The sequence below is a fragment of the Phacochoerus africanus genome, chromosome 16 (assembly GCF_016906955.1).
Source record: "Phacochoerus africanus isolate WHEZ1 chromosome 16, ROS_Pafr_v1, whole genome shotgun sequence".
Classification (NCBI taxonomy): domain Eukaryota; kingdom Metazoa; phylum Chordata; class Mammalia; order Artiodactyla; family Suidae; genus Phacochoerus; species Phacochoerus africanus.
Window position 1 is genome coordinate 15,757,806 of NC_062559.1, and position 16,950 is coordinate 15,774,755.

General features: G+C 40.1%; 1 protein-coding gene across 2 annotated transcripts in view; it reads right to left on the reverse strand.

The window, feature by feature from the left end:
* Positions 1 to 16,950, reverse strand: part of EXOC4 (exocyst complex component 4) — an 808,154-nt gene that overhangs the window by 684,068 nt on the left and 107,136 nt on the right. For both annotated transcript variants that reach the window (XR_007132659.1, XM_047763590.1), the window contains exon 7: positions 8,846 to 9,020. Coding sequence is in view for 1 of the 2 variants with exons in the window: in XM_047763590.1 (XP_047619546.1) it covers positions 8,846 to 9,020 (175 nt within the window). In the remaining variant the exon portion in view is untranslated. The remainder of the gene's footprint in view (positions 1 to 8,845; positions 9,021 to 16,950) is intronic.

The window sequence follows — 16,950 nt, forward strand, 5'->3', positions numbered from 1 at the left end:
TATTTCTATTATCACAGTTTCAAAGACTGTAAAACTGAGAAGGGGGTTCAACGGTGTGTGGTCACAGGGCTGACACCAGGAGAAAATGCTGGCACCCTGTTACTCTGATAGCTGCAGCCCTGTCTCCCTGCACGGCTGTCTCTAGACACAAACACGTCGAGACAGATGAGCCTTCTAGCTGCAGGACGGACTCAGCCTGCCAGGGACAGGCCAGGTTCCAGGCCAGAAAAGCTGAAGTCTCTGTGTGATCAAAAGCCATGTTCTTTGCCAAGATTTAATAAATCAAAGCATTTCCATTTTTCAGCAAGAAATATTTTCCATTCAAAGAAATATGAATTTCAACTCTCAACACGCATGTCTCCCTGTGTCACATGGTCCCATCACCTTCATTCACACTGGCGCATGATTAACTGTAGGCATGTATTGTTCTCAAGGGTGTCTGTGCTCCAGGAATGACTTCAACCTACAGAACATTCCACCAACAAATATATGAAAATCAAATTGACTCTAAGCATAATGAAACGCTGCACGAAAACGTAAACCAAAAATTTCTTTCTAAACCACTCTGGCCAACATTCCCACGTGTTAGTTCTTGTGCCATGTGACGAACAGTGAGGTGCGAGCTCCCCTCAATTCACCAGAGGGAGCTCTCTGACTCTCCCGTGTTCATCTCCATTCTCCACTACCCAGAACATGGGTGGCCCTAATACCACAGCAGTAAAACATCACTAAAATGGCTGTCACATTGGAAACCAGCCCGATGAGTTGACTACATGGTTTTACAGACTTTCCCAAAGACCTCCAAAAGTTTTGCAAATCCTTCTCTCTTCTTTGAACTCCTTTACCACGCCTCATGAAAGCCTGTCTTATTTATTCCACTGTTAAGGCACTGCCTCAGGTAATATAACCCAGAGACGCTCCATCAGCCTACAAAAGAGTTTCTCTGACTTGAGATTCCCCACTGTGGTTTTGCAGGTTAAGAACCAGGCTAGTTACCCATGAGGATGCAGGTTCTATCCCTGGCCTAGATCAGTGGGTTAAGGATTTGGCGTTGCCATGAGCTCCGATTCAACCCCTAGCCTGGGAGCTGACATATGCCACGGGTGACACCCTAAAAACACCAAAAAAAAAAAAAAAAAGAAAGAAAGAAAGAGCTTCCCTGCCTTAGCCTCCACCCTCTACACTCAGTCCTCTTCATTACTACCATACTAATCCCAGGGCCTCTCACCACACCCCAATCAAAAATCCGCAATGGACCATTATCACCTAAAACAGAGGTCCTCCAACTGCAGCGTGCATATGAATCACCACCAAAAGGGCTTGTTAAAATACAGACTGCAAGGCCTCAGCCCTCAAGTCTGATTTGGTAATTACGAAGCAGGAATTAAAACTTGCGTTTTTATTATGTTCCCAGGTAACACAGATACTACTGGTCGAGGAAACATATTTTGAGAACCACTGACTCGGAGCAAAGACCCCAGTTACAGGATCCTGAACAAATACATCAGAATCATCTCAGGAGTTTAAAAAAAAAAAACCCAACAGAAAACAAAGAATCCAGCCCTTTTCCACAAGTGATCCTTTTTTGTATTTTCTTTAAAGTATAGTTGATTTGCAAATGCTGGGCCTATCCCTGCTGTATAGCAAAGTGACCCAGTCATACACATATATACATTCTTTATTATTATTATTTTTTTTTGCCTTTTGTCTTTTTAGGGCCACACTCGCAGCATATGGAGGTTCCCAGGCTAGGGGCTGAATCAGAGCTATAGCTGCCAGCCTATGCCATCGCCACAGTAATGCCAGATCCAAGCCACATCTGCGACCTACACCACAGCTCCCAAATTCTTTCTTTTTTCTTTTTTTTTTTTTTAATTATTATTATTTTTTTCCCACTGTACAGCAAGGGGGGTCAGGTTATCCTTACATGTATACATTACAATTACATTTTTCCCCCAGCCTTTCTTCTGTTGCAACATGAGTATCTAGACAAAGTTCTCAATGCTATTCCAAATTCTCTTTCTTAATACTAATTTCCCTCATGGTCTATCCCAAGATAGGCCTCTAGACATAGTGCTCTACGATGCTTAGTGAGAAACTCAAGGATGGGGCTAGGAATCAATCCAGAGGTAAATCTAATGCAAACCCAGCTTCAGAAACCATTTGCCTAAAGATAAATCACAACCCCTTAGAGGACACTAGAGGCTGCCACAATCTGAACCCAAATCTACCTGCCTGAACTCACCCTCTTGGCCACAAAATTAACCCCTAGCTACAGCTACACCACTCTTTTGCTTACTTACCCCTGAAGCTCCTTGTCCATTCATTCCTTTTGTGCCACTTACCAATCTCTCACAGGCCACTGCAGCTGTCCAGAGTGCCGTTCCCATCACGTCTACCTCTGTGAATCCTCCAAGACTTAGCTCATCAACAACTCTGAACACCTTTCTTGGTCCATTCAACATGTGTCACGATGATGACCTGACACACTGTGCCAACTGCCATTCTTATAATTAGCAACGTTAGTCCATTTGTGTATCTGTGTCACTGCATATCCAGTTTACTGCTGGGTATGTAACCTAGCATTATTCAGTAAGAAATTGATAAGTGACCTGCAACCTCAAAGAGTTTTTGAGGGAACTAGAAAATATAAGAATCTACAACCAATTTAAAAATTGTATAATAATTTTTACAGTATAATAATTTAAAATATTTAGATGATCTCTTATTTTAAAATGTTTTATTGTTGACCCTGTAGACTAATAAAGATGGATAGAATAGAGAGCCGAGAATCAATCAACCATAGATTAATTCCACTCATGACAAAGGTCATTCTTCCAAACTTACCTAAGAAAGCAGAAGTTGGGGGCAGAAAAGTACATAAATAAGAGGAAGAGAAAAACAGAGGAAAAGAAAGAAAAGGAAAAAGCAAGACACTGTCATACCTTGATATCAAACCAATTAAACATAATTCATGAAATGAAATGTCATTTCTACGTCAGACCCCTCGCCTTGTTTCACTAGATCGGTTTCAGTTTTATGTAGTTTATCTGTCAAATAGCTTATGCAAACAGTGCATGTACGCATTAAATGAAACAGCAACAGGACTGCCAAGTACATGATTTGGGGACTATAAGATACTCAAAAGATGTACAATTGATGCTTCCTTAGTGTCTTAAGCACATCTTGAGGGTGAAGGGAGTGGGGAATGGGAAATGACTGCTAATGCTTTTCAGGGTGATGAAAATGTTATAAAATCCTATCATGGTACAGTTGCACAACTCCACAAATAATACTAAAAAGCTCTGAAATCTATACTTTAAACAGGTAAAACCTTACGGCATGTATATTAAACCTCAATAAAGCTCTTTAAATAAACAAAGAAATAACTCATTCTGTAATATTAAGCTAGGATCCCTTGATCATCTTTTGAAATGGTATATGTGAAAGGTATAACTTATTTAATAAGCCAGAAACATACTTTCATTCATTTTTGCATTTCAAGTTAATTTCTGATGGAACTTAAAAGTTCCTTAGTTTATTATAAACATTTTTAATATGAGATAATGAGTTTTGTTTTCAAAAGTATAGAAATTATATACATTTGACAAATCCAAAGTAAATAGGGCTAAGAAACACAGAACATCTTACTTCATTCATAACTATAATTAATTCTTCACAATAGTACTATCAATAGTATCCTAGCAGATTCAAAAGTTGTTTTAAATTTAGGACATTACTGGAGCTCCTGGAGTCAAATCTAACTAGGAATCACGAGGTTTCGGATTCGATCCCTGGCCCTGCTCAGTGGGTTAAGGATACAGCATTGCCGTGAGCTGTGGTGTAGGTCGCAGACAAGGCTCAGATCTGGCGTTGCTGTGGCCCTGGTGTAGGCTGGCAGCTACAGTTCTGATTGGACCCTAGCCTGGGAACCTCCACATGCCACGGGTGTGGCCCTAGAAGGAGAAAAAGACCAAAAAATAAATTAATTAATTAATTAATTAATTAAGGATATTAGTTTTAGTCAAATATCAGCATCAAAAACTTAACTATTTTTATTAAGTCAAAATTTATAACTTTTAAAGTACTATAATGAGTATCCTAGCACATTCAAAAGTTCAGTTCAAAAGTTATTTTTATCTAACCTCATGACAATAGATTACATCATCTGTAACATACTTACTAGGGCTTCATGCATTCAAGTTTTAAGTGCCATAAGAACTATGAAACAAATAATTCCATTTGATATTATATATTCTAATAGTGTCTGATATTTTGCATAATACAAAATATCTTTATTAGTATTTCATGGTACATCTCTTTCCATTCATATACTTTTAATCTACCTCTATCTTTATATTTAAAGTATAACTTTTTTTTTTTGGTGATATTCTTTTATTTATTTATTTATTTATTTATTTATTTATTTTTGCCATTTCTTGGGCTGCTCCCGCGGCATATGGAGGTTCCCAGGCTAGGGGTCTAATTGGAGCTGTAGCCACCGGCCTGCGCCAGAGCCACAGCAACGCGGGATCCGAGCCGCGTCTGCAACCTACACCACAGCTCACGGCAACGCCGGATCGTTAACCCACTGAGCAAGAGCAGGGACCGAACCCGCAACCTCATGGCTCCTAGTCGGATTCGTTAACCACTGCACCACGACGGGAACTCCCTAAAGTATAACTTTTAAACCCAAAATGAGGAACTTGTATTAAAAGATGGGGCTATAGATGGAGTGTATTCTTCAAAATGGCACTGTTACAGTAAAAGGTAAAGAAAGGCCATGGACCTGTTTGAACTTAAAGGAAACTAAAGAGACATGTAGATGCAGTATCTAATGCTAGACTGAACTCTCTACTGAAGGGGCAAAAAAATAAAAATAAAAATAAAAACCTGTTTTAAAGAATATATTGGGTCCATTAACAAAGCTAGAATAGAGACAACAGATTAGATAACAGAGAAAAACACACAGAACAATATATATACATAGAAAAAACAATTTGTGAAGTACAAAACCATTGAATATGAATAAAAAGGTACATAGGTACCATCTGTACCATCCTTACCTTTTTAAAAGTTTGAAATTATTTTCAAATTAACAAATAAAACAAAATGCATCTCTTATAAACAGCATGGCTGGGTCTTTAAAAAAAATCTGACAAATGCTGCCCTTTCATTGAATTATCTAGTTCATTTACATTTAATGTAATTATTTATATGGTTGGTATAATTCTAACATCTTGCTTTTTTTTTCCAGTTTTCCTATCTTTTCTGTGTTATCTTTTCTTTCTTTGTTCTTCTTTCTTCCTTTCCTGCTCTCTTTTGAATTAAATATTTATTCACTATTCAGTTTTATCCCTTTTACTTGCTTTTTTACAAGCTAGACATCTATTTTACAATTTCGTGTTTGCTCTCGGGATTAAAATATGCATCCTTAACTTACCACGGTTGACCTTGAACAGTGTTATCTCTTCACGTATAATATGAGAAACTTAGAGCAGTAGAGTTTCATTTACTCTACTCCCAACTTTTATGCAATGATCATATTTTATTTCTAAACATATTATAAAACCCATATACATTATCATTGGTTTTGCTTTAAACAAGAATTAAGAAATGAAGAAAATGTTATTTTATTTTTACCCACATATTTACCACTTCTGGCCTTCTTTACATCTTCCTGTAGATGAGTTACCATCTGGTATTATTTTCCTTCAGCTTGAAAATCTTTCTACAACATTTCTGCAAGTGCAGGTCCCATGACAACAAATTCTTTCAGCTTTAGATAATGTGAAAATGTCTCTATGTCACCTTCATTTCAAATGATTTTTTTCAGCGCATATAAACTTTTAGACTGACAATTTTTCTATTTTCCAGCACTTTCAAGATGACATACATTGATTTCTGGCTGGTATTGTTTCTGATGAAATGTTAAGTGAAAATTTTTATCACTGATTCCCTGTAGGCAATACGTCTTTTTTCCTCTGGCTAAGGGTTTTTTCTTTGGTTTTTCAGCAACCCAACAATCATCTGTCTAGGTATGGTGTTCTTTGTGTTAATCTTCCTTGGGATTTGTTGAGCTTCTTGGATCTCTGGATTTACATTTTTCATCACATTTAGAAAATTTTGGTCATTATCTCTTCCAAAATTAACTGCCCCAACCTCTTTCTCTTCTCTTCTCCTGTACTTGCAAACGCACAAATGCTAGACAGCCTGATATTGCCTCACAGGACATTATGGCTTTGTTCATTTTTCTCTTCACTCTATTTTCTCCCTGTATTTTAGACTGGATTGGGTTTTTTTGTTGTCTTTCGTTTTCTGGGTTTTGGGGGGGGGGGGTGTTTTTTGTTTTTTTTTTTTTTTTTTTTTTTTTTTTTTTGCTTTTTAGGGCCGCACCTGCAGCATATGGAAGTTCCCAGGCTAGGGGCTGAATCAGAGCTGCAGCTGCTGGCCCATGCCACAGCCACACCATATCCAAGCCACATTTGTGACCTATACCACAGCTCATGGCAACATCAGATCCTTAATCCACTGAGCAAAGCCAGCGACTGAACCTGCATCCTCATGGATCCTGGTCGGATTCATTAACCACTGAGCCACGAAGCGAACTCGTGGATTGGTGCTAATCAATTTTTCTTCAAGTTTTCGGACCCTTTCTTCTACAGCGTGCAATCTGCTGTGAAATCCATCTGGTAAAATTTCCACTTCAGAAACTAATTTTTATCAGCCTTTTAAAATTCCCAGTTGAGTCACATTTTTCTGCTTTTTTTGTTAATATAGTAATTGTATCCTGGACAGTGGATGCTTCATTATTGAGAATCTGGTTCTTACTTTAGAGTAAATTCTGTTCTGGCAGGCAGTTAACTTATAAGTGGATCAGTCTGATACTGTGGAAATTTGGTTTGAGCTTAATTATGTGAGATCTACAGTATCTCTTATTCTATGGCTATGACAGCCCAATTCCTAAAACATAACCTTTCTGAGGTCACAACTGAAAGCACAGGCTGTTCACCAAATTCTCCCCACAGTGGCTGGTCTAAATTCCAATGTTTTCAATCATTTGGCAATTTCTGCCATTTCCATTCATCTCACACAGTCCAACTGTGGCTATTTTCTGCCATGACTTGGGAGTACGTGAAGCTTCATATTTAACCAAAGGCTTGATGGCACTCTTTTCAAGGTTCTCAGGCTCTTTCTCTATGCAGTCCCCTCTTCTCCAGTATCCTAACCCACAAATTGCAGCTGCCTCCATATCCCTGAACCCTGATCTCTGCTTCATCTGCTCAGAGAATCTGCTGATGTCCTTTCACTTTCCTATGCCATAATTTGGAAAGTGTTCCCCAGGAGAAAACCTTGGATGAATGTGAAACTGACCTCATGTATTCTCTTCTCTCAACTGCCATGGGCAGAACCATAAGTCCCTAACTACTCATAAAGTAGCTTTAACATCTATTATATTATTTCAAACTTAAACATGTTAACCTGAAAAATGCATGTTTCCATGACAGATTAGCAAACCAAGACATAAAATGTTAAATAATCAGTTTCTAAGCAACAAAAATATTTTACTCAATTCACCAATATTCATCAAGCACCTACTATGGGCACATGGTAATTGACAGAGCATCAAAACAAACTCAGGGAATATAGTTGCAACATACATTCTTTCTCTGAACCCTCAATAAAGCAAACTGACTACAGTCAAAAAACTGTCTAATGAATGAATAACAGGGAATCAATCAAACAACTGCATGCCTGTACTCTCAAAAATGACTACAATTTACATTCATGATTTATTTTTTCCTGCAAAGGCTCCTATTTGCCATGCAAATAATTCCATTTCTACACAGTTACATTTTTCAATTCCCTATATATACTTAATTTTATTTCTATTAGTAGATAGTGTCTAACCAAATCACTTCTATTTAGCTATGTCAAATTTGTTTCAGCCAATTCCTAATCATATTTCTAATTTTCATCTGGCCAAATCAAATATATTCTCCTGGCACATGGAGAGAAAATATAATAACATTTCTAAATACCATCTCTGCAGCATCATACTGCAACAGTACTATCATTTCTCCAATCTTCAAGAAATCAATCAAAATGAAACATTTAACCTTACAGGTTATTTCATCTCTTAAAAATAAGCTCTTGAACTGTCTTTTACCCCAATATATTCAGGAGTTGACTATAAGAAAATGGTCATAAAATTAAGCTACATATGTTTATAAAATAATGTTTAAGAACATTTTAATATTGATTACATAGACATAGGACTTACTCTAGTGAAGTCAAGTACATTACAACAGAAAGCCAGATACTATAGATCCTTGATTGCTACACTTTGAGAATCTTCCAATTTTAAAATCTGGCCAAGGAGTTCTCATTGAAGCTCAGCAGTAATGAACCCGACTACTATCCATGAGGATGCAGGTTCCATCCCTAGCCCCGCTCAGTGGGTTAAGGATCTGGCGTTGCCATGAACTATGGCATAGGTGACAGACGTGGCTTGGATCTGGCATTGCTGTGGCTGTGGTATAGGTTGGCAGCTGCAGCTCTGATTCAATCTCTAGCCTGGAAACTTCCATATGTTGTGGGTATGGCCCTAAAAAGACCCAAAGGAAAAAAAAAAAAAAAAAAGGCCAAAAAAAGCTTTTTTAAAAGGTCTTTGGAAGATGATAGACGTCCATAACATCAGCAAGCATCACCTTGAAATGGAAACATTATATTCTCATTCTATTTAGGATTAAGGGACTATTTTAGGTGGCTGATTTTTTTTTTTTTTTTATGTTCTTGCTTGTTACTCTGAATCAAGAGGGCACCTTTTGTAAAAGGACCTTACCTGCAGAACATCTTGGATCTTCACCCACACGTCTGCCATGTCATACAATTTGACATCTTCCTGCTGCGTCAGTGGAGTCACAACAGTGTCTTGCAGGTATCCCAGGACCACAGAGTGTGCAGTGGCGACAGCATTGAACTTGTCAAACAGCAACTCCAGCAGTTCTAGAAGTAACCTAGTGAAAAAAAACAAACATTTATACACACACACACAAACGACACTGGCCTGTAAGAAAAACATCTAACTAAAGTGAAGTACCACACTACTGTGTACACAGCACCTTAAATTTCAACAGATTTCATTTCAAATGGCTGACTGATTTACACGACTTTTGAAAATTTATCTAAGCCTCAAGTTTCCGCTGCTGTAAAATAGACATGGTAAAGTAAGTCAGAAAGTGCTACAGGATGACGCTTATATGGGGAATCTAAAAAATTATAATACAAATGAATCTACATACAAAACAGAGCAAGACTCAAACCCATAGAAAACAAACTTATCACCAAAGGGGAAGGGGGGGCACAGATAAATTGCAAATATGGGATTAACAAACTACTATACATAATAGATAAGCAGTAAGAATTTACTGTATAGCACAGAGAAATACATTCAGTATACTGTGATAACCTATAATGGAAAATAATCTGGAAGAAATATATATAACCAAGTCACTTTGCTCTATGCCTGAAACTAAGCTAATATTGTAAATCAACTATACTTCATTGTGCTTTTTTTCTTTTTCAGCCACCCCCATGCCATATGGAAGTTCCCGGGCCAGGGATCGAATCCAAGCCAAAGCTGCAACCTACGCCACAGCCGCATCAATGTCAGATCCTTAACCCACTGTGCCAGGCCTGGGATTGAACCCATGCCTCCACAGATACAAGCCAGGTCATTAACCCACTGTGCCACAGCGTTACCTCCTATATTTCAATTTTTTTTATTGGACATGGTGTTGAAATTTTTAAGATAATTGTGAAGTCCCTAAAACAGTAGTAGCAGCTGTTCCTTTTTAATAGAATTCAGTGACCACTATACTTGAATTCATACAGGCAGTTTTCACAAAGAATTCAGGCAATTTTTCAGACAACAGTTCAAATGTTACACAGAATATGCTATTCTCTAGTAATAAACTGGACACTTTGGTAAGGATGCTAATCCTTTTAGTCATGGAAAGTTGCGCTTACTATCACTGAAATGTATGGCCTAACTTGTCTGAAAAAAACTACACAACCGCCAAGCAATCTGACTTTCACCACAGGGAGCAGCTTAGGCATCTGCATTATCTCATTTTTCATAGTGAGAGATGCTGGATACATATTATTACATCAATTTTATATACTCAAAGACACAAAATGAGGTTGCAAAGCAGCTAAGCCAAGAACAAAAGTTGATTTCCATGTCAGTGCATTGAGCCACCTACCACCCACTACAGTTCTGCATGTAGAAAGATATTCAGAGATGGCCCAGAGCTTTATGTCATGGATGCAAAATAATTCCTCGCAGCCTTATAGCATCACTAATCACCCACATGTGCAATTACCCTTTCCTCCTCTGAACTTGTACTTAAAACCCAGTTTTGAACTTATGGTATGTGGCTCCCATCTCTGACTCAATCAACATGGGTCACATTTATTTATGCATAGACATTTTATCTCTCCTTCTCCATTATTAGTCTTTTTTAGATCAGGCAGTGCTTTATACACCTCTACATACTTAGCAGCACTCAGAACAGTAACCAGCAAATATCTGCTAAATGAATTTAATGCATATACCATGAACAAGTATAAGCAATTTTGGACTGTGGCCTTTGATGTGTAATATGTGGTTCTTAGTTCATAGTTCCTAAGTAGACTTATAAAGCAACCTGGAAAGCAGAAAAGGAAAGAGAAGAGCTTGTCAATGGTGTCGATTAACAAGATTTTATTACCATAAATAAGAGGCTATAACTATAATCCCATCAAAACGTATAGCATATTATCTAATTCTATGACTTCTTTACTGCCCAATTACTATAATTAATGTGCCAATGTGACAGCCAATAACTATCTTATGATAAGACCCTAATACTTATTTGACATTTTAATTTAGACAAGACAGAATAAAAATTTATGTATTACTCCTAGTCCAGAAGATATATATATAAGCTAGAAATTACACATCATATTTGTAAATAGGAGCTTTGTAAATCTACCTTTGAATGATGATTTCTTTAAATCTTTTAAAGGTCAATTCATATTTATACTTAAATTTACCTAAAACAATTCTTCATTTTCATGTATGTCATATGAGAACTACGTCTCAGCAGAGAGAGGTACAGAGAGGAAGTTAGGTGCATCCAAGATACACCTAACTTAACAACTGAAACAGTTAATTCAGTGTGGCTAAATAATCTCTCTCTATGAGACTGGTATCTGGCATACAGAGAAAACACTCGATTAAGTTAAGGTTAAATCAAGAGCGTACCAAAAAAAATTAATTTACTTTTATGAAGTGTCAAAATATGGTCTTATTTTTCTTATTTTGCCATCTACCACTGAAAAAAATAAATTATGGCCTACGGATTGATATTTGGGAACCACAGGCTTACCAACTCAGCATAAATCTTTATTTGAAAAAGTAGAACCTTAAGATGCTCAACATCTTAGTCCAGCTATAATGTCCCTGCTTGACAAAATTAAAACTTAGTAATTTTATGCTGTACCCAACAAGTTTTGTTTTTTGTGGTCGTACCTGTGGCACACGGCAATTCCTGGGCTAAGGGTCGGAAAGAGCTGCAGCTGCTGGTCTACACCACAGCCACACCAGATCAGAGATGTCTGAGGCCTACACCACAGCTCACGGCAATGCCTCAGCCGTAACCCACTGCGTGAGGCCAGGAGTTGAACCCGCATCCTCACGGACTCTCTGTCAGGTTTGTAACACTCTGAGCCACAATGGGAACTCCTATACCCCAGCATTTTTTGACATCATATTGATCCATGACATTCAGAAGCATGTGGCTCGCTGGTGTCCAACTTCCCAGTGGCATGAAGTTCTAGGCACGGGCCTCTAAACCAGCTACGAAACAGAAAACAATGGAAAAGAAGTGTTCCTCTGAATGAAGGGGCTGCTGTCAGGTTATCTCTAGGGCCACCCAGACTCCAGGACTACACACACCTTGGCTGCCACTCAAGGCCTAGAGCAACTCAGCAACCAGGGCAGTGCTCTCTTTAGAGAAAGGGCCTCGGGAGAACTGAGGTGTAAAATGAGGTCCATGGCATCTTAATACTATGGAAACGACAATCCCCGGATAAAATGCTGACACATGGCCACGTTCTGTCCCTCCTGGAGGATCAAGCCCAAGACAGACACATCGTAGTGTGACCATCACAGGCCCTCAACAGGCTACACAGGGAAGGAAGAAGGGAAGAAGCCAGACCAGAAGTGGAGAAATTCTACTTGCGCTTTGCCTACTTTCAAACATCCGCCTGCTGAAGAGAGGGAGGCTCCCCACTGCCTCACCACAGCACAATCACAGCAATACTAATAAAATCCACGGCTCAGGCAACAAAATTTCCCCGTGTCGGGCTGCAAGTGATACCATCAAGAAGGTGAAAAGACAACCCAAGAAATGGGAGGAAATATTTGCAGAGAATTTATGTGATAAAGGGTTTATACCTAGAATGCCTAAAGATTTTCTTACACCTAGTAAAAAAAAAAAAAAAAAAAACCCGAATTTTTAAATGGTCAAAGAATTGAATATACTTTTCTCCAAAGAAGATACACAATGACCAAGAAGCAAACAGAAGATGCTCAACATCTTAGTCTTCAGAGAAATGCAAACCAAAACCAGAAGCTACCATTGCAACCCACCTGGATGGATATACTCAAAAAGATGGACAATAAACAGTGCTGGTCAGGACGTCGGAAAATTGGAATGTTCCGACAGCACTGATGGGAAGGTAACATGGTACAGCTGCCTTTGGAAAACACTCTGGCAGTTGCTCAAACAAACGGCTACCATACAGACCCAATCATCTCACTCCTACGTTTATATTCAAGAGAAACAAAAACATACATGGACACAAGAACTTGTACACCGCAGTATTCCTAATAGTAAAATATTGAAACAGTAAAAGAATAATAATAGAGTAAAACCATAAAAGTAGAAATGATCCAAATGACCATCAACTGACAAATGGACCCAAAAAAAAGGTGTATTCATAAAACAGAGTATTATTTGGCTTTAAAAGGCTGACACGTGCTACAGCGTGAACTTTGACAACATTATGCTAAGTGAAAAAAGTCACAGAAGACAACATACTGTGATTCTATTTACATGAAATATCCAGAATAGGACAATTATCCAGATGAAAATATGTTAGCAGTCACTTAGGCAGGTAGGATTTGACCACTGAAGCCTGTGGGGCTTGTTTTGGGGGGACGGGGGACAAAATGTTCTGCAACCACAAAGCGGTGATGGTTGCACAACCCTGTGAATAAAAAACACTGTTTCAAGGGGCGAAGTGGGCAGCATGTGAATTATATAAAAGTTTTTTAAAAAATCAGCAGCTCTGGCTTTGAGTGAGGACCGTGAGGGGCCCAACACCTCCCTTGTGATGAAGAGAAAACATAAAGAAGAGTGAAAAAGGAAAATTGATGTCTCAGAAAGTGAAGTATTAAGAAAGCTGACTCCTTCAGCATCTTACTACCAGGAGGATATTAGGTTTTTGTTTTTTTTTTCTTTTGGTTCACGTAGGTTTTTTGTTTGTTTTTCCTTCTTGTAAGATTCGCCTTCTTTCCCAGCAGTGATCATTCTTAACTCTTTAATTATGAAACAATCTCTCAACTTCACCGAGTGTCTCCATCTGCAAAACCAGAGTATTCATAAATACCTGTTCCAGAAGCCTCATGCAATGACTGGATGGATCCCATTTGAAAATGGAAAGAACTAGTTGAGGCAATGGTACCATGTTAAACAGAGAGAGGGGGTCAGGATCCCTTTATCCAGCTTTCTGGCTTGAGCAGCTCTGAATATAAAGATTACCCTTCCTGAGAGAAAGGTGGGGATGGAGAAAATTAAAGGAAAAACAGAAATCATTGAGGGAGAGACGCTGGGTTGAGATCTGAACTGTGAAGTTTAAGGTGCTATGTTATAGTACTTGGGTATGCAAGTCTGGAGCTCAGGAGCGACCCTGATATTGGAAATTTACAAAGCAATAAATATTTGAGAGGATGTGATTACTCAGAGATAATATGCAGAAGCTAAGGGAAAAAAAAAAAAAGAAAAAGCTAGCCAGGTCCAGAGCCAACACTCCCGAAACAGCAGCACTGACAAGATGGTTAGGAAGTAACAAGGGAGGAAGAAGGAAGACAGGAGGAAAATTGCAGAAGACAGAGGAGAAGAGAATGGCGACAGAGTCAAGGCTACACAGCGGTCAGGTGAGGTAATGCTAGAAATGTACAGCTCACAGGTCCCGGTGACCCTAAAGCAGGAGGGGTTTCAGGGGAGCCCTGGAAGCTGAACTTGGCAGTGAACGGCTAATAGGGGGAAAGAATTCAAGTCAAAGACACACTTTGCAAAGGCCCACCATGCCTCTGCAGCACATACCCTCCTAAAAAAGAAAAAGGAAAAAGCAAGATGACTCCCGATGCAGCCAAGAATCCAAGAACTCAGGAATCACTCACATCAACAGGACGTAAACTGCACGAGTCTGGCCCAATTTACAGCTACCAGAAACAAGCTGAAATATGCTGTTAATGTTCATATACACTCGCCAACTGCCCACAGGACATTAAATTGAGAAAACAAGTGTTTGCCTTTATCTGCAGACACACTTAGGGTAACCCACACCCACAAAGCCCCACAAAAGTCATCCCCACCCACTACTCCCCCCCCCCAAAGTATTAGCTAAATCAAAGAAGAAATAAAACATGACATTGCAGCTAGCTCAGCTGCTTAAACCCGGGTAGGCTCAAGGTTTTCACCACTGATCTAAAAGACTAAGGAGCAGGCAGAATGACTAAATGACTAGTCATTCCTTAAACTGAATTGAATACGGAAAGGCCTTGGATAGGAATAAGCCTCAGAACCACAAAGATTAAAATTTCAGTTAATTGCCATTTCTACCCTTCAGAAGAAAATCACACAAACACACAGACACACAGATTATTTCCAGAATCATAAAATAGGAATGCAGTAATGCCACATCACAGTTGGCCAAAGAAAATTTCAATCCAGGGAAGGCCATGTGCTATAAATGACGATATAAAGGCCTGGCACTAGAAAGCTGGACTCGGCGCCAGCTCTCTGCGGAACAGCCACGGGACTTTCAACACATCATCGAGTTGTTCCAGATCTCAATCTCCTCAAACACAAATTTCCCCAATTAGAATTTCCTAATCACAGACTGTGAGAATTAAACCCAATATTTTACTAAAAAAGCAAACTCGCAACCACAGCAAATTGCTTCCTGTATCTTTTTTGGAGGGTCATACCCTCGGCATGCAGAAGTGTACAGGCCAGGGATCAAACCCATGCCACAGCGGCCACCCCAGCCACTGCAGTGACAAGGCCAGCTCCTTAACCCACTGTGCTTCCTATAGCTCTAACATTACCATCGGGGTGGGGGGGGGACACTCCAGATGTCCCCATGGCCCAGCTGCCTCTCTGTCCTCCCAGCTTGCTTAGTGAGGACCTGATTATTGTCCATATAAGACTGGCCAGGAGTTCCCGTCATGGCTCACTGGTTAACGAATCCGACTAGGAACCATGAGGTTGCAGGTTCGAGGCCTGGCCTTGCTCAGTGGGTTAAGGATCTGGCCTTGCCATGAGCTGTGGTGTAGGTCGCAGATGCGGCTCGGATCCCACATTGCTGTGGCTCTGGTGTAGGCTGGCAGCTATGGCTCCGATTCGACCCCTAGCCTGGGAACCTCCATATGCTGTGAGAGCGGCCCAAGAAATGGTAAAAGACAAAAAAAAAAAAAGACTGACCAGTATCATTCCAATAAAACTCTCTTTAATTAAGGTAGTCAGAGGTGGTTCTGTCACTTATAACTCAAAGAGGCCACATTCACAGAATAAAGGCAACTTTCTTCATTCCTCTTTGATTCCATAACCCCCGCCAACAAAAGAGATCATTACAATGGACTGAGAGAGGTGACAAGAGAGCAACATGCATGGCCTCCTGGGCCGGACAGTGAAGAGCACAGTCCCCGTGTGTGGGTGGTTATGTAACCAGACCTCTCCCGCAACACACGGCCAATGCCCAGAATGGAGAGCCTGGTCAAGCTGCGTGGGTGCCTGAGTACAAGAGGCAGAGAATCAGCAACTGAGCCTGGCTGTACCAGGAAAGTCTAGCATTAGAGTCACCACCCTGGTGTCCTCTGCGTGGGGCGGGCAAGTCAAGCTGTTATGGTGGAAAAGATCGCTACCAAGGTAAGGCTGGAGTGAGAAGATGATGACAGTGACAAGGACCACGACGAGGACCTCTACGTCATCACAACCACACTGATGACAACAGGCCAGGTGTGTGTGAAGGGCACACTGAGTCCTCAGGACTAGCCTCCGAGGAGGGCCCTATTTCCATCCCCACATCATCGACAAGAAAACTAAAGCTCAGAGATGAAGAAATAACAAAGGCCTCGATCTTGGAGAACGTTTCTTTGAAGGGGTGTTAGAAAAAAGCAAAGAAAGTAATTTAAGAAACGGGGCCGAAGAGTGATCAATACCATACGATGCTGGGGCATCCGCAGCTGGAAAGAGTCAGTGCAACTGTCCATACTGCCTCTGCGTTCTCACTGCAAACCGGTTCTTAATCCTGGCCCTTGAGGAAGATGATTCTCCTCCAAGTCTCAAATCATCATCTGCCCCATCGACAGACCCTCTTCAGTCCTTATGCAAACAGAGGCAGCGTTTGTTTCTACTGGCCGCTTGCTCTTCCTTGAAACACTGCCTCCCACTGGCTCCAACCCCACACTCTTCTGCTCTCCTTCTACCTCCCTAGTTGCTCCTTCTCAGGAACCTCTTCCTCTGCCTGCTGTCAACTCTTCTCAATCCTCATACGCTGCCTGGGCAGCTTCCCTCACCACCATGTCTTCAGTCACCCACCCTCGAATGACAC